Genomic DNA, 15,709 nt, shown 5'->3' with positions numbered 1-15,709 from the left:
CACACGTACACTCACAAATCTGTGTGTTAGCGCTCACAATCACACACACCCTAAACATTTTCTCAAGCGTACTCAACATTCATCTGTGGCTGTGGCAGGGGAATAAAAAAAAACACTAATTAAGATGCTATTGACTTGAGGTCTGTGTACCTTTGGATAATTTGTTTTCTCATTTTTGTCAGTTCAGTTAATTTATCACATATTCAACCCTTCTCGTTATTATAAACAAATGTTTTTGTTTGTTCCCCCGTTAAATGGGTGAGATGTCAAGTGTAAGAAAGTGAGCAAAAGCACACAAGATGGATAGTGGGCAAGAGTGCTTATTTTGTCGACTTAAGATCTACAAAATACCAAATCAGTTCAGTCAGTTTCCGTATGCCCTACTTTTCCCCTGAAAGAGGCAAGAATATAAACAGACTGGGAGGGTCATGAGATTAGAAAGAGGGGAAAGATTTGTGTGAGGCAGCAAGGGTGAAGCAATTTCCCATTATGAACTGAAATGACTGGAGCAGTCAGCAGTTCTCTAGATGTATGTGAAGCCCAATTCTGTGGTCTAAAATGTTGTTAATGTTGGGAACAGAGATAGCCCATGGCACTGCTGTCCCCTACACACACAAACACTAACTAATGACCTAGAAAGTTAATCTTTGGCAAAAAGGCACATTAGCTGAGAAAGATGCAATGCTGAGTGGACATAAAAAGCCAGATGAAGATAGTGAAAAAACAGTTAAAGAAAGGCCTATTCATGTAATGCATCGGTTTCATTTTATCTAAACGATTTAAGGCTGACTTCCTTTCTTCTGGTGCAATAGGCAACTGAGAGAGCGGAAGAAGAAAGAGCCGGCAGAGGTCAGCTGCTATCTCCTGATCATCAGCTGACAGAGTAAGGAAAAATAAGGGAGAGAAAGGGAGATAAAAATCATGGAAAAAGTGTGGGAGAGAAAGGCAGAGCAATAGTGCCTGTGTCTGTGTTTTTTACAGTACCTCAATTCTGAGAATCACAGAGAGCGTATTCAGATGATTCCTAATAAGGCTGTAACTAGACGCTCTTTCTTCTGTTGTCGCCTGCCAGAAAACTTTCCCCTCTTTCTCCCCTCTCCACCAAACAAGAGAACTAGGAACAAACAGAAACTGAACAGTAAAGCCCAAGTATACTTCGGTTTTTTTTACGTGAACGTTTGCGTATGTGTACAGTTGAACGCGTAACCTTTCAAAGTATAGCCTACTCCATGTGATAGCATGTGCAAATGCTGGTGGTCAACACATGTGCTCTAGAAAGTTTGATCTTTGTCCAGTGTCTGCACTATTTTTCTCCAGAAGTTATGACCGATAAAAATGTTTTTGTATTCTTTTAAACTAAAGTTGCTGCTATCTCATAACGCCTTCACACAAGCGCTTGTCACTGCAGCCGTCTGTTGTTTTTACAGTCTTTTCTTCCCTATTGTGACCAGTGTCGGGGAAAGTTACTGCTAAATGTAATGCATTACAATATTGCCTTACTCTCTAAAAAAGTAACTACTGTAATTGCGATACTTGGTTACTTTTTATGGAAAGTAATGCGTCACATACTTTTGCGTTACTTTTCCTGATCTAAGCTGGGCTTGCTTATTTGATTTTTAATAACAAAAAATATATATTTTTGGCTAATCTACTTTTGGCCCTTTCAGACTGAAAGTGATCTGAATAAGCCTCAGGCTGAAGGAAATGCAAAATTTACTCCTGGGGGTGCAGCTCAAACAATATGTAATTTATTTATTTATTAAATGAAACACAAATGTGATGTTTATCTAAAGTCATTTTTACTTATTAGTATGTTTGAATTGGATAATCAAAGGTCAGCAGCAAAGACATTGGTTATAAAGTGAGATTAAATCCATAAAGTATATTTGTGTAAGTTAACATTTAATTATTGCAGGTTTGCATAATATTCTGAGTTTGCATTTTACTGTTTTTAGTCATTTTGAGAAATACAGAATGTTTTTGTGCAAGTGAGATACATTTAGCCTACAGTAACCATCATGTTTACACAGTGCACACAACTCCTCTGCACTTACAATTCTCTCATCATGAGGACAGAAGAGCTGTCAGTCAATACATGGGAAAACAAAGTAACTTGTGTTACTTATTTGAATAAGTAACTCAGATATTTTGTTGTAAATTTAGTTACTTGAAAAGTAATCTGATTGCATAAAAAATTACAGGTGGCACTTGATTTTGTCCTCGGGGAATTGATTGCATTGTTGCTGTTTGGTATTACTCATGTGAGTGACAGGTTGCTGGAGGGGAAATGTTATTGTTCCACTCTTGCACCGGTGAACACGTCATCAAGTTCACATAAATAAATAAAAAGTGCATGTATAAATCATTTATAAGAAATAATGCAATATTTCATTAAAAAAGGTTACATTTTGATTTTATGGTGACTTGAGTTTTGAGTGAGACTTTAAAGATTTTTGAGTGAGGTCTAGTAGCTGGCCATAAATCTCACGAGTTTATTGGGAAAATACTAACAATATTTCTCTTATCCAGGAGAGATTGGCTGGTGAATGACAATCATGGCTCAGGTGCTTCATATGGACTCCAGTTTTCCTGGTAAGATCCCAATTTTAAGTTGTATACTGCACATAATGTAATGTTTATATTTTGTGATTGTATTATCCTTTCCCTAGTTCATCCGCACTTAAGAGACTAACTAGTAAAGTAAATCCTTGATCTGATCATAGCGTAAAGTTTATTCTTTTTCCTGTTGTCTGATTCCGAGATTAGACAAAGATTTCCTGCAGTTAAAAATTTGTTTCCTCTGTCCTTAGGGAAGATTAACCCCCCGGCACCCCCCTCCTTGCATGGAAAGGAACAAGAGGCTCCATACTCAGTAGAGACCCCCTACGGCTACCGTCTGGACCTGGACTTCCTCAAGTATGTCAATGATATTGAGAAAGGAAACACTATTAAGAAGGTGCCAGTGCAGCGGCGCCCACGTTACGGCTCACTTCCACGTGGCTACGGCTACACGGGCTCCTGGTGGACCTCCACTGAGTCACTGTGCTCCAATGCCAGCATGGACAGCCGCCACTCGTCATACTCCTATTGTGCGCCGGGCTTCCACAGCACACAGCGGCCCAACTTCAGTACGGCACGTGTGGAGAAGACCTTGCTGGATGCTCGCCGCAAGCTGGAGGAGGAGAAGGATGGCCGTCGTTTCTCGAACCTGGGCAGCATGCACAGCAGCGTTGGTGGCTCCAACACCTCCCTGTCCAGTGCGCACAGCTTCAATCGTGCCCAGGGAGGTGGCTCCTATACGCCAATGAGCTCTGGCTTGTCCACACCCGTCTCACCGACACCTGCCCATCTGCAGCATGTGCGGGAGCAGATGGCCGTCGCCCTGCGGAAGATCCGGGAGCTGGAGGAGCAGGTAAAGACCATCCCGGTGCTGCAAGTGAAGATCTCCGTGCTTCAGGAGGAGAAGAGGCAGCTCAGTGTGCAACTAAAGAGCCAGAAGTTCCTGGGGCATACGCTGGGGTTCAGTCGAAGCCGTCCAAGAGGAGACCTTTACATCGACATACCCGAGGAGGAGGCGGGAAATGGGGCAGGAGTCTCGAACAGAGCCACAGGGAGTCTTTCACCTACCACTCCGGGCTCCCTCCAGGACTCAGGGTGTGAAATCGAGGAGACTGTAATTGTCAGTGGAGCTCGTCCAGGTGCAAGGCGGGAGGTGCGAACCGTCGGTGTGGGGCCTGAGGCGGAAGAAAGGAGTTATTGTCAAGTAGGAGTAGGGGTGCGAGAGGAAGACTTGGGGCTTCTGCCTGAAACTGAAGCCCTCAAGACTAAGGTGGGGCTTTTAGAAGTTCAGCTGAGGGAAACGTTGCAGAAGCTACAGAGCGCTCAGCAGCAAGTCGAAGGGGCTCAGAGAGAGAGACAGGCTCTTTCCCCTCAGGTAGACCATGCAGTGAGAGCCACTAGTCTCGGCTGGCAGGAGCAGCAGGGTCAGGCTGGTGCCGGCCTGCACACTGTTGTCAGTTTTACACAGCAACCTCATCAGCAGAGGACCGTGGGGATCCAAGTGTACACGTTGGAGCAGCCCACAGTGGTGGGTGTGGGGAAGCTGCTAAGAGCCCAGAGTTGCAGTTCTCCCGCTCAGCCCTTGTCTGTACCGGAGGGGCCCCACAGAAGACATGCAGAGTCCCCTGCAGCTGAGGGTGTGTATGAAATGGCATCCAAATATACATTCACATACTGAAAACAACATAAACACTACACATGTAATTACAAACTTTTGTGTGCCATTTCAACTATTTAAGGGTTCACCATTTACTCACCTTCATGTCGTACCAAACCGATTGACTGATCGATTTCTTCTATGGAACACGAAAGGATGGCAAATATTTTTGTTGCTCTTTCCTTTACAATGAAAGTAAATTGGGACAGATACTCCTGAAATTAAAAAAGAAAGTATCATAAAAGAACAATGAAAGTTGTCAATATTACTTATTCCCTATATTAGTGTTCTGACACCATATGTTAGCCTACTTATATTCTGATATGGAAGACACAATGTACCAGGGTTAAAAGTAATAAGGGTTGAACCTCATTGGTTGATGCATGTCGTAGCCATTCTCTGTGCCAGTTATGAATTTGCAAATTTGGTCTGTTCCTTACTTAAAGCGGTTGCATGGATTTAGAAGGCATCAGAATTATAGCACATAAAGGGGCGGTCACATTACACTTTTCATTCCTTTAATTTTCATCCACACACAAGTGAATTTGGGACAGCGGAAACACAAGCTTTGCAAAGCATTTCAAAGCATTAGTTCAAGTTTGGTGAACTGACTAATTCTTATCATGTGAAGACGTATAACCAATAGAAGATTCATACGTTACAGCGTGACCTTAGCTGAATTAATGAAACACAAAGTTTAAAGCTGCGCAGGTCTTCAGTAAAGTGGAGCAGGTTGTGTATTTTTACATTTTGGATTGATTATTGTTTGTTATATGTTGAATTTTTATTTTTTAAAAAGGCACCACCAAGCATGACGTTAAATCACGTTAGTGTTTTTGCATGTTAAAAGTCTAGTGTGCACCCCCCTCCCCCCCTAAAAAGGGACAGTTTACTCAAAAATATAAATTCTGTCATTAATTACTCACCCTCATGTCATTCCAAACCTGTAAGACTTTCGTTCATCTTTTGAACACAAATGAAGATTTTTTGATGAAATCTGAGAGCTTTCTGTCCCTCCATTGACAGCTAAAGTTCATAAAGAGATCATAAAACTAATCCATATGGATTGAGTGGTTTAGTCAAAATTTTCTGTAGAGACTTGACCGCTTTATAGGATGATCAGATTGAATTTAGGCTTTTATTCACATATAAACATTGATCAGCGAAAATAAATATTTATCACACGAGAATGAACCTCATTGGTTGTTGCACATCAAGCGAACATGCTTGAGCTTCCGTTAACCACAACTGATATGTGTGAATAAAAGCCTAAATTCAAACTGTTAACCAAATAAAGCGATCGTGTCTCTTCAGAAAATTTAGGCTAAACCGCTCAATTCATATGGATTAGTTTTACGATCTCTTTATAAACTTTTTGAAGCGTCAAAGTGGTAGTTGCGTAGCTGTCAATGGAGGGACAGAAATATCTCTGATTTCATCAAAAAGATCTTCATTTTTGTTTTGAAAGTCTTAAGGGTTTCATGAGGGTGAGTTATGACAGAATTTCATTTTTGGGTGATCTAACCCTGTAAGTCAGTTGGACTACTTTTATAGTGCTTTTTTTTTGTCACTTTTGGAGTTAGACCTATGTCCTTTTTCACGTTCACAGTATTGAAAATAGGAGCATGGATGTTCTGCCTTTTTTCTTCTTTTTGTGTTCCACAGATCAAACAATCATCCCTTAAATTATTTTAGCAGTTGTGCTAATTTAGACTGTTTCTGTTTTGTCCTCAGAATTACCACGTGAGTTTCCCATTGCAATAAGCTCTAAGCAGGTGCGGGAGGTCTTGAGAAGCGAAGTGTCCAAATCAGTACCAGTGACCAACCAGGCAACCGCTATGGAGACAAAGTGCAGCCAAGTTGCTGCTGTCTGCCAACGGCTAAATGAGGGAGATATTTACCAGCAACCAGCAGAAGAAGCCATCCAAATCGATCCATCAAAACCAGGTTCGCTTTGAGTAACTGGTGATAACAATGAATCAGACGTCTTCCATATATTTAAAGTAGTGATTCTCACGATGTCCACTTTGTTTGTACTGTCCAGCCTCCCCTCAGTCCACACTGAGGTCAATCATGAAGAGAAAGGCTGATGGGGAACCTGGCTCTCCGTCCACTAAAAAGAACCTGCAGTTCATAGGAGTCAATGGGGGGTAAATACAAAATTATGTTTATTAAATAAACAATAAGATATGTTGCAGTTTTTGTGTTTTAACAATATTAGCATTGAACTATCTATTGTTCTACCTCACATTTTGTGACAATCGGAAGAACGAAATGCCTCTGTAAAATGAAAAGAACAACCACTTTCCCCCTTTAATAATAAACATAACGAGTGATATCGTTGTTTTCATTTATGTGCAACCTATACATATCTATTAACATCTCAAGTAATGTGTTTTAGGGTTTCATGACCCTTTAAGGAGAATATTTCTCAAACATTTTGGTTACGTTTTTTTTCCCTTTGCATTCAGACTCAATTCAGACTTTTTGGGGATAATTTAATGTGGATGTGCTAATTAAGAAGTTTTAGATTAAACTAAAAAACAAAATGTGTCAAGTACAAAGTACTTAGAATCTATTATTTTGCTGTCTTGCAGCACTTTTGCTTCCATCAGGAACTACACATCTAGTTTAGATTATCCATTTAGGATCAATTTCATAAGATCAGAGGGTTTTATGTGAGTATTTTGCAGAAATCTAGTATAAAACATCACTATTGTGCTCTGCAGGTACGAGTCGACATCCTCTGAAGAGAGCAGCTCGGAAAGTTCAGAAGATGAGAGTGATGCAAGCGAATACCACGAGGCTACAGAGAAACTGCCGGATTCTGCGGCACAGCCATCTCAGGTGACCTCCTGCATCCTGCAGCCCACCTCTCAGACAGAAGATGCCCAAACACCTCAGCAAAGCACTGCCCAGCCACCAGCCAATCACACTGCAGCACAGCTAAGCACCAGCCAATCACATGCCACGGATGCAGCTACCCAGCAACAGGTCACCCAGTCACCAGCAGCAGAGGCAGACATACAGCACTGTGTGAGCCAATCGTCAGTGACCACCACGGCTCATCCGGAGGGTGTCGTTCAGTCCACAGAGTTCAAATGCGTTTTTCAAGTGCATACCTCTGAAAGCCCTGCCGTTTCTCTTGAACAAAACTCTGTCCAGTTATCATCCACCAGCATTGCAGTGCAGCAATCCAAAGCCACTGATTCAAATGTCCAGCCAGAGGTTTCAGACCTCGCTGCTCAACAGACGACAACTCAGTCACAATCCACCGGTGCCAAACCTCAGCAAGAGGTTAGCCAATCAGAAACCGCTGACCTCAACTCCCAACAGGGAGCAACGCGTTCACAATCTACTGATGCCTCAGCAAAACAGGACATAGCCATATCCTCCGCCACTGACACAGCAGCTAATAAACAAGCAAGCAGGTAGTTTGACTCAAATCAGTGACACAAGCTATTACGAGATTCACTGTTGATTATATAAGTTGGCAAGCATTTTCTCCTTCTTTTCAGGCTGGAATTGAGTGGCAGTCTCATGACGGCCCTCCACACCTTGCAGAAGGCCCTCAGCGAACCAAATGCATTTAGCCATCAAGACGCGGTATGTTCGTCAGTTTTGTTTTTATGATTATAAATGACGGATGTCATAGTTCATATCTTCAAGATTTATTTAAGGTTGTTTTAAAAGTTTGGAAGTGTAGTATGTAATGATTTTGCTTAGAAACTTTCTGATTTCTGCAATGTGGAAAAACGTGGACGGAATTGCAGAATCCAGTCATGAAACTGAATTTACAGTATAACGTGGAATATCACAGGATATGGCAAATTTTGGATGAATTTAGTTAAAAGTAGGGCTGTACAGACTATCATATTGTCATGTCATTTATACACACAGAAGCTCAAAGGTCTTCACGACAACCCCTTCAAAATCAAAATTTGGTTTAACTTGAAGAAATTGTAGCAGAAGTACTTTACTACTGTACATTAGAATGTGCTTCTCAATGTAATAATAATAATACTTTTTTAAAAATGTTAATTTTAAGGAATATCACACAATTGACCGTTCGCAAAGACCCGCCCCCCTTAGTTACTGTCGCTATGTCCGACAAGCTACGCTGCTCTCACACACACACCATGTTCTCACCCAGTGAAAAAAATACATCGCGGACTGACAACACGCTGACAGACAGGACAGACCAGGTTACTTTTCGGTTACTTTTGATATTAAACATATTAAACAAAGTCTCACCTTTCAAATTTGGTCATTTTTTAAAAAGAAATTTAAACAATAAATACCGTTTTGTGGCTCTTTAATGTGTCGTGACAGATCGCTGTAGAGCATCAGTTAAAGCTGCTCGTGATCCGATCATCTCTTCCTTCTAGTTCATTTATAGCATCAAATAAACATGAATGAACATAAGGAGGAATGTTGTTTTGACCGCAGAAAGGCGTCAGTACCATAGGTCAGTACACTCCGTTTTTCAAGTTCAAATCCTCCCATGTTAATCTACTAACTCTCCTGACTGCTTTGTCGGAAAAAAATGGCGGATGGCGAAGTATGATTGGTCAGATCACCTGTCAATCAAGCTCCCTGCGAAGGGTCAATTATAGTCCCTGTTTTCATTTTAACAGTAAAGCTCTTTTGTGCAGCACTTTGTTTGGCAAAAAGGAATTAAATTTTCAATTCATTTAAATTTTAAAAGATTAATTGAATTATGCCTTCATTTTATTACCACCTTTTTCTGCTAATACATTTGTATTAAATATAAATCCAGAAAAATTCAAATTGATTAAAAATCGATTAGACATGCTTTTTGTTTATTAAAATGTAATGAAACCAGAAAAATATAGAAACGGGGAAAATAAAACTGAATTTTGTTAAAAAAAAATCTAGTTGATTTCATAAGGCCCTGGTATTTGCAGCATCTCCAACTGCATCACAGTCATTTCCATTGTGATCGGTGATGCTTTTAAAATATTAGGCAAGAATCACTATTGTTATTGCTCATTTTACAGTATTTCCCACCTAAAACTTTGCCATGGACCACGTCCCACACTCTTTGTGCGACAGGCATAAATATCTGAAAAACTGGGGATCAGAATATCATACAGACTTGAGGCAATGCCTGGGCTGTTGTCATTCCAGCTCCAACATAGTGGTGGCAAATTGTGCATGGACAAGCACCACCCACATTTTCTAAAGTAAATCCCAAAAATCAAGCTATTTTTTGCAATTGCATTTTGATGATGCAGAAATGACACACTTCACATCTAAAATAGAGTTGTTAAATTCCATTAATTGAACATGACCTGTTTATTGCAAGACAGGGCATTAAAAGCCGTTTGTGTCTTGTCTTGTGTTGACAGAGGACGGCCTACACCAGCGTGCTGCAGGAGTGGCTCAGAGTGTCCTGTCACAAGGCTGCTGACACTGCAGTTGTCAAGGCATACATGGACACCTTTGCCTCCATTTCCCCGCAGCTACTGGAGTTTGTCATCAACATGGCTGACGGCAATGGAAACACAGCTCTGCACTACACTGTCTCTCACTCCAACTTCCCTGTAGTTAATCTGCTGCTGGGAACTGGTGAGTGACGCTCCTCGCATCTCCGAGCAATCCTCACTGCTGCTGACACACTGTTTTCGTACGTGCTTTGTCACATTACGTCTTTTCTCTCCCTAGGCAGTGGATCTGTAGTTCCCAGCATGCTTTGCTAGGGACTGCATTAGGAGAGTGAATTTAGGGACTAGGTGTCATTTTAGGTGTTTTTCAGTAAAGGGAAAGACATGCTAGTGTTTAATATCAGTTATGTTGGGCGTTTAGCAGAGTTTCTGTAATGTGCTGAAGAGTGAGTAATATTTATTTATACTAATGTCGGTACTGACAGTAATTAAACCTCAGTAAATTAGGAAAAATAATTAAGTTGGATCAACATAAAAAAAATGCAGTTTGACAAATGTAATAGTTAAGTTAAACATACTGCAGTAAATTAATTTGACCTAAACCAACTAAATTGAGTTGACCCAACTAAAGTGATTTACTTTGAATTAAATAAATTAAATTGTGTAAAAACTTTCTTCAGTTAAATTAGGGTAACACTACATTAAAAGTAACAATAATATTTCATTATTAATATTTCAAATATAAGGTGGTTTACACTGTGTTAAATTAATAAATTAATTGTAGACTGCATTTCTTTTAGTGTTCACTTGTTTCATGTACACTTGAATAGTTCAAAGGTTTGGGGTGTGTAAGATTTTTTTAATGTTGTTGAAAGAAGTCTCTTAAGCTCATCAAAGCTGCATTTATTTGGAATAAAATTAGGACAATTATTAGGAATAAAAAATGTTTTAAATCCTACTGACTCCAGACTTTTGAACAGTAGTGTACTTGTTGTGGCCAAAAATATGTCCGTACCTTTTATTTGCCATGTGACAGAGCTATATCTGTACCTCTTATTTATCAGCTGTCCTTGTTTTGTAGGCCTCTGTAATGCTGACAAGCAGAACAAGGCTGGTTACACGGCTATCATGTTGACAGCTCTGGCTGCCTTCAACTCTGACGGTGACCTTCAAACCGTCCTACAGCTGCTCTGCACAGGCGACGTCAATGCCAAAGCCAGCCAGGTGCGCCCTCTTCTGGTCAATCACTATACTTTAACATATGTCAGTCACTGTGTGATCTGTATTGTCCTGATGCATGTGTGTGTGGTAGGCAGGGCAGACGGCACTGATGCTGGCGGTCAGTCATGGCAGAGGGGACATGGTGAAAGCTCTGCTGTCCTGTGGAGCCCAGGTGAACCTGCGTGATGATGACGGCTCCACGGCGCTCATGTGTGCCTGTGAACACGGTCACGTGGATATCGTGCGGCAGCTGCTGTCTGTGCCAGGCTGTGATGCCACGCTCACTGATAATGTGATTATTTCTTTGTTCATCAAGCATAATCCATTCATCCATTACATTCTGTCTTTCTTCTTTAGCTTTTTTTTGCATCTTAAGTGTGGTATACTATATTTTAAAACTTTTAACTGACTTTTTATTCAACTTGGAAGGCAAATGTTATTTCCTTTAGCTTGAAGGTATAAACATTTTTTTTTAAACCAAATGAAACCAACATGAATACATTTCTAAGAACTTGCCACTTGTGTTTTAAACAAGATTTTTAAAAGATTTTTTACTTTTTCGGTAACACTTTACAAAAAGGTTCCATTCCTTAACCATTAGTTAACTGCACTATAGCAATGACGAATACTTCTAAAACAGTTATTCATCTTAGTTTGTCTTAATTTCAACATTTACTAATACATTATTTTAATCAGTGTCGGCTAATTTTAAAATAGAGGAAGCACTCTAAATTGTAGCGGTCTGGAGATCCCCTCCTAAGGATTTTTTTTCTCAACTACTTTAAAATAGCTTTTTTGTTCACTTCTAGTGAAATGATACATAAACAGCAATACCAAGACTATCACTTGAAGCAAAAATCCATCTTTCTGTCCTTTTAAATGCCGTTTAAGGAAGCTGATTGCTTTAGCCTGTCTTAGGCATGTGGTCTTCCTTCATTTTTTATTTGTAGCTGCTGTTTAAATGGCGAGCGGTTCGAATGCCAATTTGTTGGCAATCAAATGTTCATATCTCTACTCATAATGAAGGTAGATGGTACATTTCCCATTGTATCACTTATTACGTCTCTAAGATGATTGGTTGCCATAACGCACAACCGGCACATCCGGGAACTTAACTGTCAATTTCGTCCCCGCCCCTTTTTGGGGGAAAACAAACTAGACTTCCCATAGACTTCAATACAAAATAACGGCAAAAACCAACGTCCGTACACAGCCGACAGGAGTAAATAACTTAAGAAATCACTTATATAAAACATGTCAAGTAATTATATGTCCACCCTGCCTGCCATAGAGCGTAAAAGATACATACACAAACTTAATTTGGTCAATTTAAAAACATGTCCGTTTATTCTCCCAGCGTCAAATTGGTGTAACAACCCCACCCAGTGAGGTTATATATATTATAATGTATATTATAAGACAAAATACATATATTTAAAGACGTTTACTTTCAAAAACGAAGTAAAATCATTCACTGGCTTACCATATGGTGACTCGATGAAGTACGATACGAGTAAATGTCAGGGTAAGACCATAGACAGTAAAAGAAAGACACCTCTGGCCACTGGGTGTGGTTGTTACACCAATTTGACGCTGGGAGAATGAAGGGACATGTTTTTAAATTGACCAAATTAAGTTTGTGTATGTATCTTTTACGCTCTATGGCAGACAGGGTGGACATATAATTACTTGACATGTTTAACCTTAATGATTTCTTAATAAGTTATTCACGCCTTTCGGCTGTGTACGGACGTTGTTTTGTGACGCTATTTTGTATTGAAGTCTATGGGAAGTCTAGTTTATTTCCCCCAAAAGTGGGCGTGAATCTGTTCAGAGACATTCTATGACGTAGCGCCGGTTGTGCGTATTGTCTTTTTTTCCTAAACACTTTATTTGATTAAAGTGAAATAATCGAGGGTGATTGGAAGAGCGGCGGTGGTTCTGACTTCAGTAATATTTTACGGTGTTACAGTTGTGAAATTACAAACAAGAAATGCACATTCTGCGACATGAAATCGATAACTGGGAGTTTTATTAACATTAAATCATCCTTTGCCTCCCTTGCCTCTCCTGCTGCTTAATCCCACTGACTAACATCAAAAATTTTATCTGTTAATATTATTTAATAAATCTGAACTATCTATGATTTTGTTGTATTTTTATCAATTGAATTCATTCATTCAAACCTTTATTTAACCAGGATAAAAACTCCTTGAGATTAAAAATCTCTTTTACAAGAGTGTCCTGGTAAACGTAATGTATCCTGGTGAATGTAAACAAAGATAAATAAATACTTTACCAAATCTATCATTGGTTAATTTTAGGTAATGCATTAACTAATTTTACCTTATTGTAAAGTGCTACCCCTTTTACTTTATTGTAGACACTCATATTTGTCTTTATATTTGTCTTTTCTTGAATGTTGTTTCCTGTTTCACAGGATGGCAGCACGGCTCTCTCCATTGCTCTGGAAGCCAGTCAGAATGACATCGCTGTGCTTCTGTACGCGCACCTCAATTTTGCTAAGCCGCCTTCCCCTGTAAGTGTGCTTGCTCTGTTTTCACCTAACAGCCAAAGTTAAAACACGTGTCAAAATAACAGATATTACACGCAGCATTACGTTAATCTGCCCTGTGAGTTGACTCGCACAGTTTTTCCTTTTCGACAGGTGTCACCAAAGTCTCCTATTCTGGGATCTTCTCCTCCCTCCTCTGAACTGAAGTAAATGGATGCCATGAATGTGATGTCAACTCTTCCAGCTTACGTTCCTCGTCCATTCCAGTGTGTGTGTGGGTGTGGGTGTGGAGGTGTGTGTGTTTGTATACCCACAATTTAGCATGTACAACTTTTATAGATATAAAAATTGTGCACTCTTAAAAAGGAAACTAGCACTTGGCACCATCGGTCCTTTATCTGTTGTTTTCTGCTCCTTTTGTAGCTCATTTAAGTGCGCGTGACTCAAATAAGAATAACAACGAGCGTGTAATAGCAATATCATTTATCTAGCTGTCCATTTGTTGACATGAAACAAGTGTTACCATATAAAGTCAAATTATAAAAGTGCATTTACTTTTAACTACCCAGCAGCAATTTTTAACAACCATTTAGTCATATAGTCCAACAGCATTGATTACATTTATAAGAGCATTGTACAAAAAAAAAAAAAAAGTTTATCTTGATCAAGTGTCCTTTCGCAAAAAACACATTCTGAGTTTCCACAGCAGCTGTTTTCAGCACAATGTTTGATAGCTTTTACTTGGTGATTTTCAATATTTGATTATTATACAGTGCAGTTGTCTCACCCTACGGGAAACGGGAAACATAGTGCTCCACTTACTTCTCTAGGAGATTTGTAATACTATATTTTACAGGTAATACACTTGTGATGATATTTTAGCATTTTTACTGAATAAATTCCCGTGGTGAGATGTCATCCTGGTTTTAGGCTTGTGTAAATCATCTGGATGTACAGGTTCCCAGTAAGTGAACATGATTTCACCAAGTACAACATGTTCCTGGATCAACATTTCAATCAACCAATCAGATTTGAGGGATAGGTAATGTTATGTTTAGGCTTACAACCAGGGTTAAGGGCTTATACACCATTCTTAATCACCTATCATGACCATCTGATTTTAGGGATAAGTTATGGATAGGGGTAGGACTATGTTTTTGGACAGAGAAACAAAGACATGTTCCTGGGTCAACATATTTAGTTGATCCTGGTACAACATGTCCGAAAATGTATTCCTAACCATATCCTTAACCCTAACCCTACCCATAACTTATCTCTGAAATCAGAGGGAAATGATGGTGAATAACTCTGATGTAGAAACACCTAACCCTGATTATAAGCCTAAACTTGACATTAACTGTAAACTCGTCCTGCAAATCTGATTGGTTGCTTGAAATGTGTGTCTTACTTGGCAAAATCACAGTGACCATTCTCATTACCACCCCAGGTTTGTTCACAGCTGATGCTGTATTATGGTCTATTGAGGTTGTACTTTGTTTACTCTGATTTGTGGAGGACTGCATGGTTTTGTCATCTTGTTAATGTAAAAAAAAATAAAATAAAATGATTGAAGGTTTATTGAACAAGGGCTCTCCAAAACAATATTGATGAATATAAAATAATGTTGCAGAGCTATACATTCTCTTTTTTTTTTTTTTTTTTTTTTTTTTTTAAATCTCTGTTTTCTTGCAAATTACCAGTTGCAATGATACATAGCCAGAGAAGGAAATAGAAGGTACTTTTTTTTTTCTTTTTTCTTTTTTGGTGAGTAAGACCAGATGTTGTGCACATTATATATGCACATGTTGCTGAGCACAGATTGATTTGGCTCGGTATTGTCTACAACGAATGTAAGATGTTTTCCAAAATGAAAATAATATATATCGTCTCCAAAGTTTTAGTGCAAAGACTATAGAATTTTTTAAGCATTTTTTTTAACCACACAAGTTGTTGGATTTTAATATTTTAAATGGAAGAGCTTTGTTTAATTTGAAAGATAGATTGAACCTTTTGGTTTACCCACACATGCTTTCATATAACTAGTTTAGTACCTAATTAGTTTTATACTCTTTTGTATTTGTTTTATTTAACACTCTTTGAATATCTTTCAAAATTTGTAATATCTGTTCACAGTTTTGTATATCTTTTGGCACATTTGCCGGTCATGTACCTTTATGTAAAGTGCTCACACATTTAAATTTGTTTGTTTGTTTCCCTAGTTTTGGGGAAGAATAAACTTAGATAGAAGGACGTGTGACGCTTGGAATGGAGTATTTATTTCATGTATAAGCGTTGTGGAGCTACAGGACAATGCAGCCATTTTAAAAGAGAAAAGTGTCCGATGTACAG

General features: G+C 39.2%; 1 protein-coding gene across 6 annotated transcripts in view; it reads left to right on the top strand.

Annotated features, from left to right (window-relative positions):
- The window catches only part of kank2 (KN motif and ankyrin repeat domains 2), a 28,204-nt gene extending 14,171 nt beyond the window's left edge, over positions 1 to 14,033 (top strand). For 4 of the 6 annotated variants that reach the window (XM_056252676.1, XM_056252694.1, XM_056252685.1 and 1 more), the window contains exons 3-14: positions 813 to 883; positions 2,530 to 2,592; positions 2,811 to 4,196; positions 5,951 to 6,163; positions 6,261 to 6,366; positions 6,946 to 7,647; positions 7,735 to 7,822; positions 9,589 to 9,808; positions 10,706 to 10,848; positions 10,937 to 11,137; positions 13,286 to 13,384; positions 13,514 to 14,033. In XM_056252676.1, the coding sequence (XP_056108651.1) occupies positions 2,547 to 2,592; positions 2,811 to 4,196; positions 5,951 to 6,163; positions 6,261 to 6,366; positions 6,946 to 7,647; positions 7,735 to 7,822; positions 9,589 to 9,808; positions 10,706 to 10,848; positions 10,937 to 11,137; positions 13,286 to 13,384; positions 13,514 to 13,570 (3,261 nt within the window). In that variant the 5' untranslated portion in view covers positions 813 to 883; positions 2,530 to 2,546 and the 3' untranslated portion in view covers positions 13,571 to 14,033. The remainder of the gene's footprint in view (positions 1 to 812; positions 884 to 2,529; positions 2,593 to 2,810; positions 4,197 to 5,950; positions 6,164 to 6,260; positions 6,367 to 6,945; positions 7,648 to 7,734; positions 7,823 to 9,588; positions 9,809 to 10,705; positions 10,849 to 10,936; positions 11,138 to 13,285; positions 13,385 to 13,513) is intronic. The other 2 variants (XM_056252659.1, XM_056252667.1) reach the window with 1 other exon arrangement.
- Positions 14,034 to 15,709: the final 1,676 nt, after the last annotated feature.

The sequence above is a fragment of the Rhinichthys klamathensis genome, unplaced genomic scaffold, assembly GCF_029890125.1.
Source record: "Rhinichthys klamathensis goyatoka isolate OS25496 unplaced genomic scaffold, OSU_Roscu_1.1 h1tg000004l_1, whole genome shotgun sequence".
In the NCBI taxonomy this organism is placed as follows: Eukaryota; Metazoa; Chordata; class Actinopteri; order Cypriniformes; family Leuciscidae; genus Rhinichthys; species Rhinichthys klamathensis.
This window is presented reverse-complemented; position numbering and strand designations above follow the sequence as displayed.